Source organism: Gobio gobio (genome assembly GCF_949357685.1).
Source record: "Gobio gobio genome assembly, chromosome: 1".
Classification (NCBI taxonomy): domain Eukaryota; kingdom Metazoa; phylum Chordata; class Actinopteri; order Cypriniformes; family Gobionidae; genus Gobio; species Gobio gobio.
In genome coordinates, this window is record NC_137097.1 from 74914869 (window position 1) to 74931318 (window position 16450).

The 16450-nt window shown below is 44.0% G+C and overlaps 1 protein-coding gene across 1 annotated transcript; it reads right to left on the minus strand.

Annotated features, from left to right (window-relative positions):
• Positions 1–9634: 9634 nt before the first annotated feature.
• tmem220 (transmembrane protein 220) lies at positions 9635–14818 on the minus strand. Its single transcript, XM_079815250.1, has 6 exons — positions 14631–14818; positions 14503–14532; positions 14353–14413; positions 13306–13429; positions 11033–11092; positions 9635–10851 (listed from the first exon to the last, which is right to left on the minus strand). Exons 1-6 carry the CDS (start codon positions 14724–14726, stop codon positions 10719–10721), a joined length of 504 nt encoding a protein of 167 aa, XP_079671376.1. The 5' UTR covers positions 14727–14818; the 3' UTR covers positions 9635–10718.
• Between the last annotated feature and the right edge of the window lie 1632 nt (positions 14819–16450).

The following is a 16450-nucleotide window of genomic DNA, read 5'->3' on the forward strand; positions in this document are numbered from 1 at the left end:
AAAGCGAGCATAAAAGGTGTTGAGCTCGTCCGGGAGAGAGGCAGCGGTGTTCACGGTGGAGTTTGTGTTCCCTTTATAGTCCGTGATGGTGTTAATTCCCCTCCACATGCTTCTAGAGTCGGTGGTGTTGAACTGTCCTTCAATCTTGTCCCTGTACTGCCGTTTTGCTGCTCTGATGGTTTTCCGGAGGGCATAACTTGCTTGTTTATGCTCCTCCGCATTACCGGAGTTAAAGGTGAAGGTCCGCGCATTGAGTGCCGCGCGAAAATCCCCATTTAGCCACGGCTTCTGATTTGGGTACAGCCGTATTGTTTTGGTCGGAACAACGTCTTCTACGCACTTCCTGATGAAACACGTTACACTATCAGCGTAGACCTCGATGTCATCATCAGAGGCCGACCGGAACATCTCCCAGTCCGCGTGATCAAAACAGTCCTGTAGCATAGAGTCCGATTGGTCCGACCAGCACTGGATGGTTCTGAGGGCGGGTGCTTCCTGTTTCAACCTCTGCCTGTAAGCGGGCAAAAGTAGGATGGAAGCGTGATCTGATTTGCCAAATGGTGGGCGCGGGAGTGATTTGTAACCATCCTTGAAGGGAGAGTAACAATGATCCAGAACGCTTCCCTCGTGTGTTGAAGCTAACATGTTGGTGGTATTTGGGTGCGATGCGCTTGAAGTTGGCTTTGTTAAAGTCCCCGGTCACAATAAACGCAGCCTCAGGATGCGCGGTTTCCTGCTCACTCACTGTCCTATACAGTTCCTTTAGTGCCCGGTCTGTGTCGGCTTGTGGGGGAATATACACAGCTGTGATGATGACCGCTGTGAATTCCCTCGGTAGCCAGAATGGTCGGCACAGAACCATGAGAAGTTCCAGATCAGGAGAACAGAAAGACTTGATAGAATGTACGTTCCTCTGATCACACCAGGATCTGTTGATCATAAAACACACACCCCCGCCTTTGCTTTTCCCGGAGAGATCTTTTTCTCTGTCCATTCGATGCACGGAGAACCCCGTGGTTTCGATGGCCGAATCTGGAATCTCAGCGGACATCCAAAGTTTCTGTGAGGCAGATAATGCAGCAGTCTCTCGTCTCTCGTTGGAAAGAGATCCGCGCTCTCAGCTCGCAGAGTTTATTGTCCAGAGACTGAACATTTGCCAGTAAAATACTGGGAAGCGGGGGTCGGTTTGCGTGGCGTCTTACTCTGATGAGTACGCCGGCTCTGCTTCCCCGTCTCCGGCTGCATTTTCGCGGTCGGACTGCCCAGACATAAGGATCCGCTGCCGTGTTTGTAAACAGTGGTTCGTCACTGAAGAATTTAAAGTCCGGTTTTCGGTGTGCGATTGCCGAACCAATGTCCAAAAGTGTCTGTCTGTCGTACGTAGTAAGGCAGACAACATCCAAGACAAAAAACACAAAAACTATAAACAGTACAAACAAAAAACTACAAAAAAACTACAACGTTTCAGCAGAGCTTGCGACGTTGCGGCCATCCTCGGCGCCATCTTGACTCTCTACGTATCCCACGCTCCCCACTGCATCCCACGTTTTGCATTGCACTTGGTGATGTAGGGCTTGGATGAGCTGCTCGGCCATGGAAACCCATTCCATGAAGCTCTACACACTGTTCTTGAGCTCATCTGAAGGCCACAGAAGTTTGGAGGTCTGGAGCTCTTGACTGAAAGTTGGCATTTTCTGCGCACTGTGACCGTCAGCATGCGCTGACCCCGCTCTGTGATTTTACGTGGCCCAGGGCTGTAACCACCATAGACATTGAAGGGGACAGGTCCCCCCAAATAATTAGAAATGGTCAAATTGTCCCCCCCAATATTTTATATTCTTGCTCTGCTCTCCTGCACTCCATTACGCAGTGCTCTGTATGTTAGGATGACAAAAACACATAAAAATATGTGCTTTATAAAAATAACAAAATTGGTCCTTCCCAATGTTCAAGACATGGTTACGACGTGGCCTATCACTTTGTGGCTGAGTTGCTGTTGTTCCCAATCGCTTCCACTTTGTTATAACACCACTAACAATTGAGCGTGGAATATTTGGTAGTGAGGAAATGTCCCAAATGGACTTATTGCACAGGTGTCCACCGAACACGGCCCCACGCTTGAGTTCACTGAGCCCCTGAGAGTGGCCCATTCTCTCACTAATGTGTGTAGAAGCGTCTGCAGGCCTAGTGCTTGATTTATACACCTGTGGCCATGAAGAGATTGAACACCTGAACTCAGGGATTTGGAGGGGCGTCCCAATACTTTTGGCAATATAGTGTGTGTGTGTATGTGTGTTTGTTTACCATGTTGTGTTAAATTGAGCCCGATGTTGTTGATAATCTTGATTCATCCCAGATGTTATTTACAACTACTGTTTATTAATATTAGGGTGTAGTGTAGGTTCGTATGGGTGTGGGAAGGAAAAAGACGGAGTCGGCGTGACTGGGACTGCGCTCTTTATTGTTTACAATCGTATCACACATGTAACACGCACAAGGGCGTTTAAACTCAGAATATTCAGATAAATTGGCAACTTCTCACTCAGACTCAGTCTCTTTCTCTTTTACAGCCAGCAGTGTCATGCAGTCCCAGTCCCGGTCTCTCTCTCTCTCCTCTCTCCCGGCAGCGGCTTAAATGCGGTCTCTCCATGGCAATTACTGCAATGAGACACAGGTGTTATTCATCTGCACTCGACCTACTTACTCACCGCTTGACTCTGCGCTCTCTCTCTCCCGCTACAGACTTCGCAAAACCATGCCCCCTCCGCCACGTACCCCCACCGCCCGTACCAGGCCGGGGAGCCATCTGGCCTGCAGCCCCCCCCCCCCCCCCCCCCCTTCCTGGAGAGGAAGTCAGTCACAGCCATCTGAGCACCCGGCCTGTGGACCACCTTGAACTTAAAAGGCTGTAAAGCTAGATATCAACGGGTGATCAGGGCGGTGGAGCCACTGCAAAGGGCCGTGGTCCGAACAGAGGGTGAACTCCCGCCCCAGGAGGTAGTAGGGAAGGGTGAGAACGGCCCACCTGATGGCTAAGCATTCCTTTGTGATGGTGCTGTACATCGTCTCTCTCTTAGAGAGCTTATGACTGATGTACAGCACCGGCCGCTCTTCACTCTCCACGTCCTGGGACAGGACCGTGCCCAGCCCCCTGTCCGAAGTGTCAGTCTGCAGAGAAAAGGGGAGAGAGAAATTAGGAGCCTGTAGGAGCGGCCCACCACACAGAGCAGCTTTTATCTGGGTGAAGGCCTGCTGGCAACGCTCCGTCCACTGAACTGTATCTGGTGCGTCCTTTTTAGTTAGATCAGTCAGTGGGCTAGCGAGGTCTGAATAATTAGGCACAAACCTTCTATAATATCCCGCTAGCCCCAGGAACTGTCTAACCTCCTTTTTGGTCTTGGGCCTTGGACAGGTCGCAACAGCTGCAGTCTTGTCAATTTGGGGACGCACCTGTCCATGACCCAAGTGGAAGCCCAGATATCTTACTTCCACCCGCCCAATTGCATACTTCTTTGGGTTGGCCATGAGCCCCGCCCTTTGCATAGACTTCAGGACAGTGCGCAAGTGCTGCATATGCCGCTACCAGTCCACACTGTAGATGATGATGTCATCCAAGTACGCTGCGGCATACGCAGCATGCGTCCGGAGAATTCTGTCCACGCTGGACGCTGGAAGGTTGCGGGAGCCCCGAACAAGCCGAAAGGAAGGGTGACAAATTGGTGTAATCCAACGGCGTGGTGAAAGCGATTTTCTCCTTGAACATTGGTGACAAGGGGATCTGCCAATATCCCTTTGTTAAGTCCAGTGTCGAGTAAAAGCGAGTGGTCCCTAGCCGATCAAGCAGTTCGTCAACCCTTGGCATTGGGTACGCATCAAATTTTGACACCGCGTTCACCTTTCTATAGTCCATGCAGAATCGGACCGAGCCATCAGGTTTTGGGACCAAAACTATCGGGCTCGCCCAATCACTGCTGGACTCTTCTAACACTCCAGCATAGCCTCTAATTCAGCCTGAACTACCTTTTTCTTCTGTTCAGGTAAACGGTACGGCCGGCTGCGAACAACCACACCCGGCTCAGTCTCAACATGGTGTTGAATGAGGTCTGTGCGACCAGGTAGTGGCGAGAACACGTCAGCAAACTCTGCCTGTAACTTTTTCACGTCAGTGAGCAGTGACCATTTTTTTAAGAGGTTGAGGTGGTATATTTGACGTGCTCCCTCCCTATCTGAGCTTACCACCTCATAGTTGAGGTCCCCAACTCGCCGTGTGACCTCAAAGGGCCCTTGCTACTTTGCGAGCAACTTAGAGCTGGAAGTGGGGAGTAATACAAGGACCTTATCTCCTGGTGCAAATTGACGAAGTCTAGCCCCTCTGTTGTACAGCTGTCTCTGTCTGTCCTGAGCCTGTAACAAATTCTCCATTGATAGCCGCCCCAAAGTGTGGAGTTTTGTTCTCAGGTCCAGGACATACTGAATTTCGTTTTTACTCGCGGAAGGTCCGTCCTCCCAAGCCTCTCTAAGGACATCCAGCACCCCCCGAGGCTGGCGACCGAAGAGAAGCTCGAAGGGGGAAAACCCAGTAGAGGCTTGTGGGACCTCGCGTCCAGCAAACAACAGAGGTTCTAGCCACTTATCCCAATTTTTGGCGTCCTCGTAAACGAATTTACGAATCATGTTTTTCAACGTGCGATAAAATCGTTCCACCAGACCATCTGTTTGTGGGTGATAGACGCTGGTGCGAATCGATTTAATGCCCAATAACTCGTAAAGTTCGCGAATCGTTCGTGACATGAACGCCGTGCCCTGATTGGTGAGAATCTCTTTCAGGATTCCCACCCGGGAGATTAATGAAAACAGTGCGCTCCCAACACTTTTTGCCGAAATAGTGCGGAGGGGAACTGCTTCCGGGTATCGTGTTGGATAGTCCACCAGAACCAATGCAAAGCGATGCCCACGTGCTGACCGTTCTAATGGCCTGATGAGGTCCATACCAATTAGTTCGAAGGGGACCTGCATCAAAGGGAGTGGGCACAATGGTGCTTTTGGGGAGGCCGGTGGATTCACCAACTGACATTCACGACAAGACGCACACCACCTGCGCACATTCTCGTGAATGCCCGGCCAGAAGAACCGGGCCATGAGACGGTTAAGTGTAGCCGTTTGTCCTAAATGCCTGGCCATTGGATTAGAATGAGCCGCCTGGAAAAGCATTTCCCGGCGGCTTTTACGTACCAACAACTGGGTTGAATCCTGTTTTGTCTGGGCGTCTTGGGTCTCCCGATACAACCTGTCTTTTATAATAGAAAAATAGGGATAAGAGAGCAGCTGGTCAGGATGGAGGAGGTGGCCGTCGATGGAACGGACCTGACTAAACGCGTTTTTAAGCGACTCCCACATGAGCAACCGTTTCTTTCCTCTTTCCATGTTTCCCCCAAGAAGCATCTGCACACAAATGCGCCAGTAATTTTAAACGCCGGCCAATTGGTACCCAAAATTAGCGGATGCCGGAGGTGCCGATTAACTGCAACCTCAACACTATGCGTTTGTCCCCGAAATTGAATATCCACGGGCAACAACGGATAGTTCACCTCTTCCCCGTGCACACACCTCACCGTAACTGTGCGGCTGTTACCCAATGCCCTAGGGTGAATCAGGCTTTGGTGGATGGAGGTCTGGTTACAACCAGAATCCAAGGCCTGATAAGTACCCCCCTTGATACTCACGGGAATTAGGTACAATCCAGCTTGAACAGGGGCGGCTTGTGGCGCGTCGGGGACCCGGACCAGCGTCCCGACCTCCATCACGGGACAGCGGTCAATGAAGTGTCCCGGATCCCCGCAGCGTCAGCAAGCCGGCCCAGACCTCCCCGTTGCCCTAGTGGCCGGAAGTAGATCGGCAGGTTGGCACGGAGAGAGCGCTGGGACGGAGGATGAGGGGTAGGGATCCGGAGCGGTCGCCCCTCCCCTCGGCGCCGGACGGGGAGGAGCCAATGGGTCACTGTGTCCGCCCGTCCTCCACCTCGGGGCCGGTTTGAGCAGCACTCCTCCACGCAACCTGGGAAAGGGCACAGGATTGGGGAGAGGGGGGGAAGGAGAAGAGGAAGGGAGAGAGAGAGAGAGAGAGAGAGAGAGAGAGAGAAGCAGATGGTAGAGGTTCGCCGACCCCGTGGCACACCACCATGTGATCCTCCGCCAACTGGATGGCCTGGTTCACCGACGTCGGGCGGTGGCACTGGACCCACTGCACGGTCTTCTGGGGAAGTCGTGCGATGAACTGCTCCAGCACCACACGATCGATGACATCCTCGACGTCGCCTCCGTCAGCCATCAGCCACTTGCGGCAGGAGTCCCGGAGCTGGTGCGCGAAGGTGAAGGGTCGGCCGGACTCGTCGAGGATCAGGGTCCAAAACCGCTGACGCTGTTGTTCTGGGCTCCGGCCGACCCGCTGAAGGATGGCACGCTTCAGGTCGTCGTAAACCAGGAGATTCTGGACTGGCAGCCGCATTGGCAAGTCCGACTGGGGCCATACCCGGGACTCGGCGGACCTCTTGAAGAGGTCGATGAATGCCTCCAGATCATCCTCCGGGCCCATCTTCGAGAGGTGCAGGGCGGCGGCCGAGTCTGTGGTGGTGTGGGGGACGGCCCGAATCTCCCGGTCCATCCAGCTTCGGAACAGCTCCCGGTCTTCATGCTGGACCTGAAGGAGGGCTTCAAAACGCTTTTGTTGCTCCTCCCTCATGGCCAGCAGGTCTTGGTGGTGCTCTTGGTGAAGACCGGCAAGGGATTGGACGAGGTCCACAAGCGGCGTCTTTGGCGGGATCTCCATAGCGGCGGCAAACATCTCCCTTCCCGGGTATTGGCACCAGTGTAGTGTAGGTTCGTATGGGTGTGGGAAGGAAGTAGACGGGGTCGGCGTGACTGGGACTGCGCTCTTTATTGTTTACAATCATATCACACATATAACACGCACAAGGGCGTTTAAACTCAGAACATTCAGATCAATTGGCAACTTCTCACTGAGACTCAGTCTCTTTCTCTTTTACAGCCAGCAACGTCATGCAGTCCCAGTCCCGGTCTCTCTCTCTCTCCTCTCTCCCGGCAGCGGCTTAAATGCGGTCTCTCCACACCAATTACTGCAATGAGACACAGGTGTTATTCATCTGCACTTGACCTACTTACTCACCGCTTGACTCCGCGCTCTCTCTCTCCCGCTACAGACTTCGCAAAACCATGCCCCCTCCGCCACATAGGGTTTATCAAATTTATGAAGAATAATCACTATTGCCTTTTGTATAAAGAGTTGTGTGTGCTAATATATCTCATCATCAATCGGACATCAATTATTTGTTCTAATCAGACATTCTTTGGGGGACAGTTCACATAAGTGCCTTTACATCATACAAATACATGTTCAAATGACAATACTGTGTGTGTGTGTGTGTGTGTGTGTGTGTGTGTGTGTGTGTGTGTGTGTGTGTGTGTGTGTGTGTGTTTGTGTGTGTTTCAGTGAGTGATCTGAGGATAGTTCTTCTGGGGAAGAGCGTGTCAGAAAACAGTCAAGTGGAAAAATTAATCTCAGGAGAAGATGTGGTTAAGAATGAAGCTCGTTCAGCTGAGAAGCTCCAGCCGCACAGTGAGAGAGTCGAGGGAAGATTGAAGGACAGAGACGTGACCATCATCAACAGTCCTCAACTTCTCCAGACACATCTGTCACTCCATCACATCACACAGACAGCTCAATCACATAATCACACATGCACACACACAAACACACGTGTCACTGCAACAGAGATCATTTTTATAGAAATTGGCAAATAAAATAAACAAAACTGCAATAAATCTGAAAAATGTTCATACATAATGAAAGACTAACACTAGAGCAGAAATGCAACATGGAACAAGCATGTTCACTCACACACACACACGTGTCTGGGTCATTTTTTTGATTTGGGCAAATAAAATCAGACATAAATGCACAACAGTGGCAGGGGTAGACATTAGACACAACACCACAAACATACACACACACACACACACACAGAGAAAGAGAGAAAGAGAAAGAGAGGGAAAAGGGCAGATAAAAGAAAGATGAAAGGCAGCTAACCTTTTGCACTCTGAGAAACTTTACTGTTTGTATTATTATATATACATATATAATAATGTATGTATATATATATCTTTTTAGGTGAGTGTATATATATATACACTCACCTAAAGAATTATTAGGAAGACCATACTAATACTGTGTTTGACCCCCTTTCGCCTTCAGAACTGCCTTAATTCTACATGGCATTGATTCAACAAGGTGGTGAAAGCATTCTTTAGAAATGTTGGCCCATATTGATAGGATCGCATCTTGCAGTTGATGGAGATTTGTGGGATGCATATCCAGGGCACGAAGCTCCCGTTCCACCACATCCCAAAGATGCTCTATTGGGTTGAGATCTGGTGACTGTGGGGGCCATTTTAGTCCAGTGAACTCATTGTCATGTTCAAGAAACCAATTCGAAATGATTCAAGCTTTGTGACATGGAGCATTATCCTGATGGAAGTAGCCATCAGAGGATGGGTACATGGTGGTCATAAAGGGATGGACATGGTCAGAAACAATGCTCAGGTAGGCCGTGGCATTTAAACGATACCCAATTGGCACTAAGGGGCCTAAAGTGTGCCAAGAAAACATCCCCCACACCATTACACCACCACCACCAGCCTGCACAGTGGTAACAAGGCATGATGGATCCATGTTCTCATTCTGTTTACGCCAAATTCTGACTCTACCATCTGAATGTCTCAACAGAAATCGAGACTCATCAGACAAGGCAACATTTTTCCAGTCTTCAACTGTCCAATTTTGGTGAGCTTGTGCAAATTGTCGCCTCTTTTTCCTATTTGTAGTGGAGATGAGTGGTACCCGGTGGGGTCTTCTGCTGTTGTAGCCCATCCGCCTCAAGGTTGTGCGTGTTGTGGCTTCACAAATGCTTTGCTGCATACCTCGGTTGTAACGAGTGGTTATTTCAGTCAAAGTTGCTCTTCTATCAGCTTGAATCAGTCGGCCCATTCTCCTCTGACCTCTAGCATCAACAAGGCATTTTCGCCCACAGGACTGCCGCATACTGGATGTTTTTCCCTTTTCACACCATTCTTTGTAAACCCTAGAAATGGTTGTGCGTGAAAATCCCAGTAACTGAGCAGATTGTGAAATACTCAGACCGGCCCGTCTGGCACCAACAACCATGCCACGCTCAAAATTGCTTAAATCCCCTTTCTTTCCCATTCTGACATTCAGTTTGGAGTTCAGGAGATTGTCTTGACCAGGACCACACCCCAACATATATATATATATATATATATATATATATATATATATATATATATATATATATATATATATATATGTTGTGAGGAGAAAAATGAAGTGAAAATTAAATGAGTCCCTTTATGGACCTCTAGTGGATATATGTGGTCATTGCACTTTCTTTCTAAAGTTTCTAATTAAAGTTGAAAGTTAATGAAAGTTTTTCCACAAACCTGCCGATGGCAGTATTTAATCCCTAACACATAGAGCAATGTCCAAAAACAATTTAAGATTGAATTAAGATCATCATTTAAGTGAATTTTTTTTTTCATTTTTCATGAGCCAATTTATAGCATAGTTGAGTAATTATGCAGTAAATAGGTAGAAAAACTACCAAATATCCACAAAAACACAGCATAAATGTATAGTTGAGAAGTAAATAAAAAAATTAAATAAAAATTATATATAGTTTGCCATGTAATAAATGTATATTTACTTATGCAATCGCTCTGCAAGGACCATAAACTTAAACCCTACTTGAGGAGCGATGAAGGGTTAAGTTTGTTGCAAATGTTAATGGTGCAAAACTTTGCATTTTGTCCCGCAAATAAATTGCATCAAGTTTAATTGTGTTAACTTGCGTTAGTTGGTCCTCGTTCACAGTATCATTGTGTGTTTGGATATGTTGGTGCGTTTGCACATTTACACTGATAACACTATTTGTGTTATACAGAGAGCCTGTTTGCATATGAATTTGGATAACATACTATGAAAGTCATAATGATTCATAATACATTTTTATTTTAATTCTACAGTGAATGGCGAGTGTACCTCTGCACTGATGTCTGATGTGCATCTAGTGAGCATAAAAACTGTTGTTTTTAGTACAGTGAGTGTTGTCACTGAGATACTATATTATAGTTTTTGTTATTATGTTGAGTTAGATTTGTTTTGATTTTCTGTGTAATTTTAATTTTAGTTAAATCTTTAGAAATTTATCTGTGTTTGTCATTTTTATTATTTTGTAATGTCTGTATAGTTTTTAAGTTAGAGTTATTTTAGTACTTCAACATTGGGTTTCTCGTAAATGAGAAATGTTGGCTTGGCAACTAGCTGAAATAAAAGATATTAATGTTCAGTTAATTTAATCGCTGTTCCTGAAAACTCAATAAATCTGAACATACGGTTTGAATTGTAATGTGTGGCACATCCACCTTTAATATCGTGCTAAACATCTTCTTTTGTGTTCCACAGAGAAATAAAGCCATCGAGTCATTTAGCAAAGTCATGATGCCGTATAATAATATAGATATATAATCCACAAGATAACAGAGGAATAGAAGAACATCACACGTCTGGGACGCTGGATAACGGAGGATCTCCACAGGTTTGTGTTGTGGCTCATGTTGTGTGCTGGCTGATCAGAGAGCAGTTGTGCAGTGTTCAGGCCAGTGTTTCCTCAGCTCAGTGTTCATGTAGTAATAGAGCCATGTGATGAAGGGAAACACAGTGATTCCCACAGCAGTGCAGATCCTCACCGAGCCCACAGCACCTCTGCAGGACAGGAAAGAGACGTTAATGTTCATAATAATAATAATATAATACAGCTGAGAAACAGCACCACAACAGGACATGACAAGAGTCACTACAGAAATCAGTCTTATAAAGGTAGAGAACTGTGTTAAACACCATCTTTGGACATTAAATATGAAACATTTTCGATGGTTTACAGCACCTTCCTGAATGTCTGCACAGCAGCAGCCAGAAAACCACCAGCAGGAGTCCACAACATTCCCTAAGAGACGAGATTACACCAGTGAAGTGTTATTTTGGGGTGAATTATTCCTTTATTATTGTTATTTAAACGCCATCACGTCGTTCCAAACCTGTACAACTTAAGAAGCTGCATGACTGTCGAGCTCGATAGATAGACAGATATACATTCATACATAGATACAGTATGTATTAGGGGCAGAGGTGGACAAAGTGCACAACTCCATTACTTGAGTAAAAGTAAAAATACTATTGGTTAAATATTACTCCATTACAAGTAAAAGTTGTAAAGATAGATTTTCACTTAAGTAAAAGTACAGAAGTACTTGCTTTTAAAAGTACTTAAGTATCAAAAGTAAACGCATTATTTTATTATTGTTGAATTGTTGTATGAATGCACGCTGTTCCATCATGGTGGTTCATGCTCCATCTGACATGCTAGCATAACTTGAACTCATTTAAATATTTGCTTAAAAGTTACAAAGCTCTTATCAAAGTCAAAATCATACTAGAAAAGAAAGGTTTCTACATTGTGTTTATTTGACAGGATTATGTAAAAACATATTTCTGAAAGGACTTCAGTTAACATTATTAGCCCAACTACGTTTTTGCATGCTAACTAATGTCATTGTCGAACGTTACCTATGCGTTAGCGCTGTATCCACAAGGCTATGGCAAATTGGCGGGTAAATCTATAAAAATCATTTTTCATACCAGTCATACTTCATACCAGTGTTAATTTTGACAGCAAATTTTGATTTAGTTTTAGTCAGTCTTTTGACTATAACATTTTAGGCATCTGAATTGTTTTAGTTTAGTTTTAATTGACTATAATAAGATTTTAGTTTTCAATAGACTAAACTTCAGTACTTGTGGTCTGGCATCTGAGAGGCAGCTTTCTGTGTGCACTTTCGTGTCGTCGCACTTTTTCAGACTTATCCACGTCTGCTCTTCTGAATTTTAACTTTTAAGTATGACTATGGTTGCGCGCACTGTGTCTGGGAACTGACGCCTTCTATTTTGCCATCAATTGATTGGTGTTCAAAAAATACTTGGAAATCATTGAACTTCATGTGATCCTACAAGAGTGATTACTGATAGGCTGTCTGCAAAAAAAAAAAAAAAACGAATCATCCACTGACTTTCAAAGTGGCTACGACTTTCTACTTTGAGGGCCTTGATAGAAATGTAGTGGAGTAAAAAGTACGATATTTGTCTTTCAAATGTAGTGAAGTAAAAGTCCTAAGTTCCCAGAAAAAATACTACTCAAGGAAAGTACAGATACTCAAAAAAGTAAATGTACTTACTGTCCACCTCTGATTAGGGGTGTAACGGTACAAAAAATTGATGGTTGGGTACGTACCTCAGTTTTGAAGTCACGGTTTGGTACAGCAGTTTTACATAAAAAAAAAATCTTTATTTTTATTAAACAGTGGTTTACTGAAAAAAAAGTGTCTGTCCTTAAATTAATTAAATTATAATTAAAAGTTTATATTGCTGTAAACTATATAGGGAGACCTTACTTACACATTAATATTAAAGCTTAACAACAAAGCCCAAACTATTAGCCTAAATTCAGCTGCTATTCGTGTTTAGGTATAATAATCAACACTCAAAATAACAGTACGCAAACATGTAAACTTCACATACGGCAGTTTTTGCATTAACTTCTAAATCTAATTATAAAAATTTTTTTTCTTCAATTTGTTGTTGAAATATAATAATTTATACACAGTGTGTCATTTTCATGACAGGTTTATTTAAACATACATTAAATAATCAAGACGTACATCATTAACAGGTTCAGTAGAATATAATGAGGCTAATATAGGTCATATATTTAGTGAAAGAGTTAATCTCTCTAGTGAACTAACAGCTGTGGACACTGAATGACTGCCTGAGGTAAATGTGATGCTACAGGACATTGTTTACAGCAGTTATATTGAAGTCTTTCCACCGTTGAACACGGAGCGATTACGCCACATTTGATACGTGACAGTAAGTTGTAATGTATCCTCAACATACCTTCAGATGTTCATTCATGTTTATTCTTTATGAAGAGATGATCGATCGCGTTCAAAGATAACACCATAAAGTTCATTGATACTTTTATGTTTCGAAGAAGAAAGAAAGCACAAGTTTGGAACGACACGAGGGTGCGCAAATGATGAACATTTTTAATTTAAGAGCAACAAAAATGAAGCTCGAGTAATTATTATCCTATTCTGTTGTTACCTTCCTTCCTCTTGCTGGAAAATGTCTGTGATTCCCTCCTTACAAAGTTTCCATCCCAGAATGACTCCAAACGCTGAGCCTATGAGCACATGCAGATCAGCGACTCTCCTCCATAATAATGACTCTGGAAAAAAAGGACATAATCACACAAATAATGCACATTTGATGTTTTCAACCCATGTCAAAAAATCCTACTGGAATTTCACTTTGTCCTATGGGATCTTATTGGATTCTTAGAATCCTATTGGACATTGTGTTTTATTTGAATGGAATTTCACTTTGTCCTATGGGATCTTATTAGATTCTTAGAATCCTATTGGACATTGTGTTTTATTTGAATGGAATTTCACTTTGTCCTGTAGGATCTTATTGGACTCTTAGAATCCTATTGGACATTGTGTTTTATTTGAATGGAATTTCACTTTGTCCTGTGGGATCTTATTAGATTCTTAGAATCCTATTGGACATTGTGTTTTATTTGAATGGAATTTCACTTTGTCCTGTGGGATCTTATTAGATTCTTAGAATCCTATTGGACATTGTGATTTATTTGAATGGAATTTCTCTTTGTCCTGTGATATTTTTTGTAATAAAAGATTCTTAAAAAAGCTTGATTCGTTAAGATTTAAAATGAAAAAAATCCCATATAGAGCTGAATAGAGACCCAATTGAATCCCATTAAAATCCTGTAGAAATTATCTTACGGGATATTTATGTATTGTCTTATAAGACCCACAGAATCCAATAGGAATCAGATAGGAATCTTATAGGACAAGACATAAATATCCTATAAGACAATTCCTAAGGGAATCCTTTAGGAACGATTCCAAAATATGATAGAAATTCTAAATGAAATCCTGCACAGGTTTCTTTAGGATTTTTTGGACAAGGGAAAGTCTCACATTCACACAGTTATAGTCACAAGAAGAGACTTGAGGGTGAGTTTAAAACATGTTTTCCTCATTTTTCATATTTGGACCAGTGAAATGTGCTTCCCTGCACTAGAGGGCAGCATCGCGTCTTATTGATCAATGAAACACCGTTTACCTGTTATTTGTTGATGACAGCAAATAGAAAAGCATAATCCAGCTGGAACAGCATAACCAACCTGCAACATTATCATATACAAAACGCATTAAATCACGTGATTGTTTTATAGAAGTATAACATGTTTCTCGGTTGAAGTGAAACTCTTACCATCCACAAAACGGCGTCTGGATCATTTATCTGACACAAACAAGAAGTTAATCCGTTCATTAAACGACCGTAGCTGTTATATTATTAAAAGAGATTCATATGTAAAGTTAAAACCCGTTATTGTTTACCTGCACGTAAGTTGCCATGGAGAAAAACAGTGACATGAATAAATTACAAACTCTCCAGACGAGCTGAGGAGACGAAACACTGATATTGTTCGCCATTGTTTATATATTTATTCTAATAAATGTAACGTTTCTCTGAAACGAAACACTTTTGAACTTTGTATCATTTCCAGGATGTGGCGCGCGGCAGTGCTAGAGCATTGTGGGAAATGTAGTTTACATCATCACTCTGCGTCTGACGCGACTTATTCAATTTCAGGACAGGTAAGGTTTGTTTCAGCCATTGATTACATTTAATAAGGTCCATTTATAGATGTTTAAAATGATTGTAATTATACGGATTGCTTTTTAAAATAGCTTCGTTTCTTGTGCTCTGATTGTCTTCCAGCAGATGGAGACTGCAGCTCTCTTTGTGTTTTACAGAATATTTTGTTACAAAAGCCACTTAAAGATACATTTAATCGATATTCTGACCATTTTATTATTGTGTACACTCTTCAATTAACTCTTTTTAGACATTTATTGTATGTTATAGCAATAATATGCGTTTGTGAGAAGATAAAGAGACATAAAAATGACATTTTTATTAACAAAATGTGCAATGCCTTCTTATATATCTCTTTTATCGTATGCAAAAGCACTTTATTGCATGACATTATATGGCAAGCCTGTATTACAGACAGTAAAGCGGCTCTTGATTCAGATTCAGATGTTATTGATCATAGAGAAGAGAAGAGAAGAGAAGAGGAGACGAGAGAAGAGGAGAGAAGAGAAGAGAAGAAGAGACGAGAGGATGCTTGAGAGATTTTGCTGTGTTTGGTTGAGTTTAGTGTGACATGTACAGACATTTCTGACTCCAGACCCAGTGTCACATTTCACTGTTTGCTTCAATAGAGTTAAGTCACACACATACACACACACACACACACACACACACACACACACACACACACACACACACACACACACACACACACACACACACACACACACACACACACACACACACACACACACACACACACACACACACACACAAGCTCTCTCTCACACACACACACAAGCTCTCTCTCTCTCTCACACACACACACACACACACACACACACAAACACATGCGCTCTCTCTCTCTCTCTCTCTCTCTCACACACACACACACACACACACACACACACACACACACACACACACACACACACACACACACACACACACACACACACACACACACACACACACACACACACACACACACACACACACACACACACAAGCTCTCTCTCACACACACACAAGCTCTCTCTCTCTCACACACACACACACACACACACAAGGTCTCTCTCTCTCACACACACACACACACACACACACACACACACACACACACACACACACACACACACACACACACACACACACACACACACACACACACATAAGCTCTCTCTCTCTCACACACATGCACACAGACACACACACACACACACACACACACACACACACACACACAGTAGTTCAGATTCAGTAGTGTTATTTCGAGAGCATTCCAAACCCTACAGATGTGAGGAACACAATGATCTGTGCGGTGAAGCCTAGCGTCTGTGAGGATGTGAGGTGTGTGTCAAACTGTGCATTAATCACGTCCTGCCAATCACAGAACACCTGAGGCTTCCGCTCATGAATTATGCATGTGTTTCATGTTATGATCTGGGATCAAGGTTTCATTTAGTGGAAGCCAACTCTTTGTTTTGCAGTCCATTACGAACAGACACTATTGGGCCGTTCTGCACGTCCATCCGTCTTAACACTCGCACGAGGGCTTTCA

Bases quoted from the DNA above. Each gene is read 5' to 3' on its own strand.
- tmem220 (XM_079815250.1), bottom strand. From the start codon at position 14,726: ATGGCGAACAATATCAGTGTTTCGTCTCCTCAGCTCGTCTGGAGAGTT. The intron at 14,414-14,502 runs GTAAGAGTTTCA...ATAATGTTGCAG, and splicing joins CAGACGCCGTTTTGTGGATG to GTTGGTTATGCTGTTCCAGC. The intron at 10,852-11,032 runs GTGCTGTAAACC...CCTGTCCTGCAG, and splicing joins CTGTGCAGACATTCAGGAAG to AGGTGCTGTGGGCTCGGTGA.